The sequence below is a fragment of the Polypterus senegalus genome, unplaced genomic scaffold (genome assembly GCF_016835505.1).
Source record: "Polypterus senegalus isolate Bchr_013 unplaced genomic scaffold, ASM1683550v1 scaffold_4066, whole genome shotgun sequence".
Lineage (NCBI taxonomy): Eukaryota > Metazoa > Chordata > Cladistia > Polypteriformes > Polypteridae > Polypterus > Polypterus senegalus.
Genome location: NW_024385328.1, coordinates 21,767 through 31,606, shown reverse-complemented (window position 1 = coordinate 31,606; position 9,840 = coordinate 21,767). Strand labels below are relative to the sequence as shown.

Below are 9,840 nucleotides of genomic sequence, written 5' to 3'. Positions count from 1 at the left end.
GATGATTGGAGTTTTTGATTTCCTTTCCTCTTTAATTAGCTGGCTATGTGTCAAAGATGACTGTAGCCGCCGAAGTGTAAGGCGAGATCAAGCACGGGTAAAACGCGTGCCGAAAGAAATCTCTCAGTCCAAAAGTTTGTTTTAAAAATATTTAGTGCAAAAGCAAATAATCCACACAAGAATAAAACAAAAAAATAGTTACACACGTAGAATAAAAGGCAAAAAAAGGAAAAATGTTTCTTTTATAAACTTAACTTTTCTTGAGAAACTTTAGTTATTTCTGTACTTAAAAGTTCTTTACTTCTTTTTTCTATACTTAAAGGTTCTTATTTTCTTCTTCTGTACACCTTAAATGTACAGTACAGTACTTAAATAAGCACTGTTTTCTTAGAGTTGTTTCACACACTCAAAAGGCCCATAGGCCCTCAGGCACGGTCACGGTTTAAAACCTTATGCCTTCTACACCTTACACAAGGCAAGGCTGGTCACTAACTGAAGAAAAATGTTTACTCAAAGCTGTTATAGGAACTTCCCATAGATTATGCATTGTCATCTAGTAAAATATTTAGGAATCTTATAGAACTAGGAAAATGGCTCTTACAATGATATTAATGGACGTGTCCTGTTTAATTCTTTTTTGTTGTTCAGTTGAATTTGTTTTGTTAATTGTGTTGTTAAACTAATCTTTATTTTTATGTGTGTACCTGTTGTAATTTGTAAAGTGTGTGACTGTATTATAACTGTCAATGTGTCTCCAGTGATACCCACAATACAACAAAATTACAAACTGAAAAAACATCTGCAAGTTTTTTATAATATGAATAATGTAAGTTTACAGAGGATGTGACAGTAATGGTGGAGTTTACTTATCCAAATATTAACTGGTAAACCTTATAAATCTTGTTAAACATAACAAACAGACAGGTCCTCAGTGTAATTCCTGACTATTTATTAACACAGAATGTTTAAATACCAAAGAGAGAAGAAGCAGCCTGTCCAGAGTCTTTATTGTGTAATCAGAACAGAATTCAAGGGTAGCGATTGTCCATCTGTTGGGATCGAGTGATCAGAAAAATCGTATCGTGTGGACTGAATGGTGTAAAGAAAATCTAAAACGGGTCAATTCTAGTGAAGCAAATGTAGCAAAGTCTAAAAGAGACCAACTAGTAGACAGTCAAGGAGCAGAGGGGCATATTTAACAGCAGGGCATATAAGGCAGGAAAAATCTGCAAACATGTGGATGAACAATGTTGGCTATGGATCTGCGACAGAGAGCAGCGTGAAGACATTTTTTTCCTTATGATGCATTTTAACTCATTTTGTGCTTTTGGAAATGAACAGCTGAGGGTTCAATAGCAACTACCAGAAGCATTGGTGATAATGGACATCCCTGTCTGGTTCCACATTCTAAACTGAGAGAGTCACAATGGATCTTATTTATACAAACCAAGCCTTCTGAACTACAGTATGGTAACTTACGCCACACACAAGCCCAGATCTGCAAACTTCAGTACACAAGTATCCTCATTCAACTCCGTCAAAAGCTTCTTTATCATCCAAACACGACAGAACCTTTGGAAACTCAGACACTTTTGGTAAATTTATTAAATTAAACAACTGTTGAACATTCAAAGCCTGATGTTTATCTTTGGGGTATCTCAGGAATTGACTTAAAAATGAACTAACAGTCAAGCAACAGATGACATAAACAAACCAGGAGTGAAAATCAGATCCTCCCTGTGAACCCTCTATTAATTAAATGATTCACATCAAATTATAAAACAGAACAACAGCTCATAAATACCCTTACTGTTTAAAATGTTGCTTTCTCTTTTGCACTTTTGATTAACAACATGTTACTGAGAGCAGAATCAGAGGGCTTGGCCTGTCAAATTAGAATCCTTTGAATTCATAAATGAAGAAACTTCAGCCAATCAAGAAGCATTTGAGCAGTTTATGTGAGGAGCTACACCGGACTTCTAAAAATGTGTCTGAATCTTCTGAGGTGCTGATTTTCAAGTGAAACAGAAGTAAGACAAAGCAGCACATGAAGCTGAGCAGAGAAGAGCAGCCATGGGCATCCCAGGACTTCAGGACAAGGCCAACTGTGACAGACTCAGTGAGTTAAACCTGTTTAGTGTGAGCAGAGGAGACAGCATGGGGACCTCATCACAATATTTAAAAACCTCAAAGGCACTGATAAAGCAGACCCAGAAACATTATTTAGGCTTAAGGGTGAATCACAAACTCGAGGACATCACTGGAAATTAAGTGGACGTGTGTTTAATACTGAAGACATGAAGCTCTTCTTTACAAAAAGAGTCGTGGGACTGTGGAGCAAATTACTGAGACATAGAAGTGAAGCAGAAACCCTGAGAACCTTTAAGAAGAATTTGGATGAGATATCAGAACAGCTTAGCGATTAGCTAAACAAATGGACCTGATGGACAGAATGGAGTCCTTTTGTTTGTCATATTTCTTATGTTCTGCTATTAATTTTCAGACCTTCTGGGCCGTAGTCCTTATTCGCAACTGCATTTACCAGCTGTAAATTAACCCTTACTATATGATGATCATGTAGTGTGGATGGTGGGTTTTTATCTATACTAATAAAAGGCAAAGCCCTCACTCACTCACTCACTCACTGACTCACTCACTGACTCACTCACTCACTAATTCTCCAACTTCCCGTGTAGGTAGAAGGCTGAAATTTGGCAGGTTCATTCCTTACAGCTTACTTACAAAAGTTGGTCAGGTTTCATTTCGGAATTCTACACGTAATGGTCATAACTGGAACCTATTTAATAATAATAATAATAATAATACATTTTACTTATACAAGGCGCCTTTCAGAGAAATCAAGGACACCGAACAAACAAACAAATAAATAAATAAATAAATACAAAACACAATTATAAACAACTTAAAACATCAGAAAATCTAAAAATTAAAACCAAACAAAACCACTATAATTAGGAGGAAGAAGAAAAAGCCATTTTAAACAAATGTGTTTTAAGTTTACATTTGAAAGATGAATGTGATTTGATATTTCGGAGATCCGCAGGTAATGAGTTCCAGTGCTTGGGAGCAGAACGGCTGAAAGCTCTGCTCCCCATGGTGGTTAGACGGGAGGGAGGAATGGTCAGATGGGTGGAGGAAGAGGATCTAAGGTTACGGGATGGAATGGCAACATGTAGAAGGTCAGACAGATATGGAGGTGCGAGGTTATGGATGGCCTTAAAAGTTAGTAGCAGAATCTTAAAATCAATACGAAACTTGATCGGGAGCCAATGAAGCTGCTGCAAGACCGGAGTAATATGGTGAAAAGATGGGATTCCAGTGATGATACGTGCTGCAGAATTCTGGACTAACTGAAGCTTGTGAAGAGATTTATTAGGAGACCAAAGAGGAGTGAATTGCAGTAGTCCAGCCGAGAAGTGACAAGACTATGAACAAGAATGGCAGTAGTATGAGGAGTGAGGGAGGGACGAATGCGATTAATATTACGTAAGTGGAAGTAAGCAGACCGGGTGATGTTATTAATGTGACATTGGAAAGATAGAGTACTGTCGAGGATGACACCCAGACTCTTGACCTGAGATGATGGGGAAACAACAGAGTTATCAATAATAAAAGAAAGATTATTGGTTTTGGATAATGATGATTTTGAACCAATGAGGAGAACCTCAGTTTTGTCACTGTTTAATTTAAGAAAATTTGAAGAGACCAGGATTTAATTTCAGAAATGCAGTCAATAAGTGAGGGTGGTGGAAAAGAGGAGGTGGGTTTACCAGCAAGGTAGAGCTGGGTGTCATCAGCATAACAGTGAAAATTAATGTTATATTTATGAAAAATATTGCCAAGGGGAAGAAGGTAAATAATAAAAGAAGAGGCCCCAGGACAGAGCCTTGGGGCACACCAGAAGTAACAGCGTGGGTTGGGATGTGAAAGTTTTAAGCTGTATGAACTGAGTGCGGCCTGAAAGGTAAGATCTAAACCAATCAAGTGGAGTGTGGTAATGCCAATCAAAGATAATCTATTAAGGAGAGTGGTATGACAAATAGTATCAAAGGCCGCACTCAGATCAAGAAGGATGAGAATAGTGATTAGACCAGAATCAGCAGCCATAAGGAGGTCATTAGTAATTTTAACAAGTGCTGTTTCTGTACTATGAAGGGGGCGAAAACCAGACTGGAACTTCTCATATAGATTATTGTGAGACAAGTGGGTTTGAAGTTGGATAGCTACTATTTTTTCAAGAATTTTGGAGATAAAGGGCAAGTTAGAAATGGGGCAAAAATTATTGAAATTAGTAGGATCACAACCAGGTTTTTTTAATATTGGGGTTATAGCAGCAGTTTTGAAAGATGAGGGAATAATACCAGTAGTAAGAGAAGAGTGAATGATGGCAGAAATAAGAGGGACTAGAGAGGGGAAGGCAGGGGGTCCAGCTGACAAGTAGATGACTTGGATTTGCAGATGAGATCTGAGATTTCAGAGGAAGTGGGAAGCTGGAAAGAAGAGAAAGAGTGAATAGGTGAGTGTAGTTCAGAAGAAATACAGAAAGGATCTGGACCAAGGTGCTGATGTATCTTTTGGATTTTCTCATTGAAAAAAGACATAAGAGAATTACAGAAGGCAGTTGAGTGAAGGTGAGATGGTAAAGAGTCTGGAGGTTGTGTAACATTATTAAGTAAAGAAAACAAAGACTTGGTGTTACCTGTATTACAAGTAATTAACTGAGTGTAATAATTAGATTTGGTTTGAGCTATACAATCCTTGTAGTAGAGTAGATGATTTTTATACATCTCTTTGTGGACAAAGAGTCTGGTTTTTTTAAACAACCTTTCAAGTTGCCTGCCTTTAGCTTTCAGAAGCCGAAGTTCAGGCGTAAACCAGGGAGCAGAAAAGGAAAAAGAAACAGATCTGTTTTTTTTTTCTTAATTTTTTATTTATTAATTTTATTACAATCAATACAGATTCAGATCTGGTTTTTAGCAGAGCCAGAGAATTAAGAATACCATTAAGACAAGTGTCATAATATGAGACCAGTTCTATGGGAGAGGATAAATTATAAAAGTCCATTTGCAAATCAATTCTAGAAGACAGCAAATTCAAGTTAATATTCTTAATGTTACGAAAGGCTATGAGACGTGGAAGCTTAGGAACAGAAAAGGTAAGTTTAGCGTTGAATGAGAGGATTTTTCTACATATACTGTAATGGACTTCAGCTAGATGCCCGTGGGGGGCGGAGTTGCGTCTGACATCATCACGCCTCCCACGTAATCACGTACAAAACAAGGAAGAGGTCCAAAGAGCGCTGAACAGAAAACACCATTTCACAATTGAGAAGACAGCAAAAGATTATGAAGCGAGTGATGCATACAAGCATATTCATACGTGCAGCTACTGCGGAAACAAAGCACAGTGTGAACCGTAAGTTTAAATTAAGTTTATAGACACACTCCCGCTGCCGTTTGTCATGCCTACGACGAGTATGGTATTCGCGAGATACAAGTTTAATGAAAAAACACGAGGTATAAACAAGACTTTGGCTCACTTTGTAACGGAGTTAAAATTGCTGTAGCAACAAATTTTTAAGTGCCGGGTCTTAGATAACATTAAATAAACCTGTTGACATCGCAAGATCGCACGAGCACAGCTGAGAAGCTTCGATGCATGTACTCCATAACGCGTTAAAAAAAATAACGCATTTAATCACACTTTCAATTCCAAGCAAAGGGGAACTTTTGTCAATGCATGATTTCCTGGTACATCAATTACACTGATGCACACATCAGAGCTACAAAAATGTTAGAGACGGAATAAAGCGCGTTCCTAAGACTGATCGCAGGCAAATTTCATTTCAAAAGACTACCCGACGGAAGCCTTGATAAAAGCGTGGTTTTGTGCAAACTGTCCAAATACGAACCTGATTGAAAGAAATTATAAACAAATCCTTGATGACAGCAACACTCATAACGGTCACAAAACTATTACATTCACAATCATGTTACGTTATTTTTAAAATGTTTCCTTTTCTTAGAACAAACACAGCTAAGAAGCTTCGATGCATGTACTCCATAACGCATTAAGAAAAAATAACGCATTTAATCACACTTTCAATTCCAAGCAAAGGGGAACTTTTGTCAATGCATGATTTCCTGTTACAACGAGACTTTGGCTCACTTTGTAACGGAGTTAAAATTGCTGTAGCAACAAACTTTTAAGTGCCGGTCTTAGCTAACATTAAATAAACACGTTGCCCAGAAGACCATCAGGGAGTCATGGACTTTGTAGTTTTTATCCTCAGCCCTGCTGTGTACTACAAGGGCTGCAAGAGGGAGCTGCAGGGAGGACCAAAGACTTATTTGTGCCCTTTAACCCGGAAGTTCGTCAAAGGAAGAGCGAGGGGCTTCCGGGGTGAAGAAAAGAACATTTTACCTGACCCGGAAGTGATGCAGGATCACATGGACTGGGGATTGGGAACACTTCCAGGTCAGGGTATATAAAAGGACTGTGGAAGCTCCCAGATGGCGAGCTGAGCTGGGTGGTAGGAGGGCAACGCGTCAGGGAGTGGAGGATTGATTTATTGTGATTTGTTATTGATTTATTTATGAGTAGTGTGGAGTGGAGGGTGCTTGGTGCACATTATTATTATAATAAAAAGAATAATTGTGGTACTTTTACCAGGTGTTTGGCGTGGTACCTCGGGGTTCAAGGGAGCGGTAGTGCCCCCAACTGCGACAAGAGACATTTAGTAAATATGTTCAACAACTGCAGGACTTAGTGGAAATAAAGGTCAGAGTCCATCTCACAATCATACAGTGTAATCATCACTCAAAGAGTTGACTAAATGAAATTATGTCTGATCACTAATTAGACACAGAATTACTGAATTAAGTGAGAACAACTACACAATAAAGCCAATTTAAACTTAATGTGTATTGTAAGAATTTTAGATCTAATCCCAGAAATCAATATTAACTGACATGTGAGTGTAACGTGTCTCTTAGAGAGGCCTGAGGTACTCGAGACACAAGTGATCAGAATACAAAGAACCTCCGTTCAGTTTAATGAGAGCACTCAGCTCACTCGACTGTCTATGGATCACACTGTGTATCTCATCCTGGACTGTTTCATGTCTTCCACCCAGTCTCACCAGGATAGGCTCCAGCTCCCTGTTGTCCTATACAAGCAAACTGAGACTCTTCAACATGAAGGGCAAGGCCAACTGTGACAGACTCAAAGAGTTAAACCTGTTTTATTGAAGCTCTGCCAAACTACATTTACGTATCACTTAACCTCTTTATGTATTGAATTTGTGTTAAACACTAAACTCCACTCACCTGTTTTGCTTCTCTTTCAGTCTCCAGCTCAACCATTTTATGCCCATTATGTTCAGTCACCGCACACATCAAGCAGATGCACGTCTCATCAGTTTTACAAAACATCTCCAGACTTTTCTGATGTTTCTCACAGAGTTTCTCCTTCAGATTTCTATCAGGATCAGTCAGCTTGTGGTGCTTCAGGGCCGCTACTTCATAGTGAGGCTGAAGGTGAGTCTGACAGTAGGAGGCCATGCAAGTTAGACAGGACTTCACCGCTCTGAATTTCTTCCCAATACAGAAGTCACACTCCACGTCTCCAGGGCAGACATAATTCTTAGATGGAGGAGAACTGATTGTCGTCTTCTTTAATTTCTTGACAACTTCACTCAGCAGGGTGTTTCTGTTCAGCTCAGGCCTTGTGGTAAAGGTGTGTCTGCACTGAGGACAACTGCACTCTTGGCTCTGATCCCAGTAGTCCGTGAGGCACTTCAGACAGAAACTATGACCACAAGGGATGGTGACGGGGTCAGTCAGGGTGTCCAGACACACCGGGCAGGTGAACTCGTCCTGTGATACAAACAGCTGGGCTTCAGCCATCGTCAGTCTGAGGAGAGGCAGGCAGAGAGAATGAGTCAGACAAACAAGGAAGTGACTTGTGAAGACACGAAAATGAAAGTTTGTCTGTGCTCAGTGAGGAGGAGGAGGAGGAGGAGATTTAAAGAGAAAGCTGAGAGCTCACAGAGACAACATCTGAGGAGACACTGAGGGTGAACAGTTAATGTGTGACAGGAGCCCAGAGAGTGAAGACCACAAAGTGATAGAAGAGATGACCTGTCACAGGGGGTCTGTTAAAGATGAAGAGGGCAGATGATCAGGACACCTGCATGGAGAAGGCAGCACGAGCTGGGGCTCTGTGAGAAAGTGCAGGCTGAGGCGCTCTAGGGGGTGCTGTTCGCCCCACTGAATAATCGTGTAGAGTGGGGCGAGCAGGACGGAAGACCTCCCAATTAATATGGTGGGCAACAGCATGAGCACGAAAGAAAATGGGAGGTGTGCTGACCTCAGACAGTCTGGCTGCACAGTGCAGAGGTGGCCAAAATGGGGGTCAGCAGAAAGGAGTTTGTGCTGCAGAGTCTCCACTGGCAACATGAGTGATGGGTGAGCCGGGGAGACAGAAGGAGGTGGGAGAGACCCTGCATTTGTAACCTCTACTTTAACAGATTTATTTATTATGGATTTTATCCCCCCTTTTCACTGGTTTTAAGGATTTGCGTATTTTTTGAGAATTGTGTCCAGTGGAGACTTTTGGTTTTACTTTTGACTGTTTTTTTCAGTAAAATCACTCAAGTACTTTCCGCCATCCCCTGACTTCAATGAGATTTGTCCGCTCATCTCAGTCATAACAATTGATGGTGTTGGTTCAACAGACTCCTGTGTGGGAAGAGGGAGTCTGGAAGGGCCGGCATTGTCACATATTACATACTGAAGTCCACATCAGAGTCCATGTTAGTCCTCTTTATTAGTCTAATTGTCCATCCCATAATAAGTTCTCATCTCCTGCTTATCAGAGTTGTGTGAATGTTGTTGGTGAGAAGAATCGACTGACTGTTGTTAATCCACTCAAATAATGAATTTTTTTTTGTCGTTGTCCATGCCAGTAATTTATCAGATTATTCAGTAAAGACCCCACCTGTTAGACTCTCTTAAGGTAACTGAAGACCACTCAGTCTAAGAAACAGAATCATAGGATTCATTAATAAACACAAGGATTGTAGAAATATGAAAACTGCTTAAAAACGGAAGTAACAGACAGACAGACACGTAACTCACAGCAGGCGCTCACCGCTCTCGGCGCCTTCACAGTTTTTTAGATTTTCTTGGTTATTCGAGTCGTTTTATTTTAGGATTTGTGAGATTTAATCAAGTCTCTTGAACAAGCTCGTCTACTCCTGCACCCTACGATTAACACACACAGATCTTAGTCACACAATTGGGTATAAGTGATGCCCTGATGCCAGTCCCTCTGTAATAGCCCACCTCAGACTCATTCCACTTAAGTACATAAGAGTGACTCTCCAGCCTGTCACTTCTCAGTGTCCCACATTGGGACTCGCTGTCACCAGCACTAACAAATATACAGATATCACTCTTCAGCCATATCCACAGAGTCATCTACAAACACGAGTGGTCAATGGCAAATCCCTTTACCAATTCCATCCTTTTGTTTAGATGTAGAAATTGGACTACAGAAGGATAATGAAGAGTACAAGAATTCAAAGACTCTTCTAGACATTACAAGGGACATGAAAAATGACATTCTGGACAAAGTTTTACAGGCTGTGTTCAGTATCACAGCTTATCCATCTAAGCAAGAGATAGATTCTGTTGCAGTGGCACTTGTCCAGAAGCACCCCTGCCTCCTTGAGCCAGGTTCAAGAGAGGGTTGGCATGGATGGGGACAGAGTTTCATGTTCAAAATAGGAAATTATCGCACTAAACTATGCAGTGC

At 40.2% G+C, this 9,840-nt stretch overlaps 1 protein-coding gene across 1 annotated transcript; it reads right to left on the bottom strand.

The window, feature by feature from the left end:
• Window positions 1-7,349: 7,349 nt before the first annotated feature.
• Window positions 7,350-7,928, bottom strand: LOC120522280 (E3 ubiquitin/ISG15 ligase TRIM25-like; the record flags this gene model as incomplete). The annotated part of the gene is made up of 1 exon (XM_039743328.1): window positions 7,350-7,928. A coding segment is annotated over exon 1 (579 nt), but the record flags the coding sequence as incomplete, so codon positions are not given.
• Window positions 7,929-9,840: the final 1,912 nt, after the last annotated feature.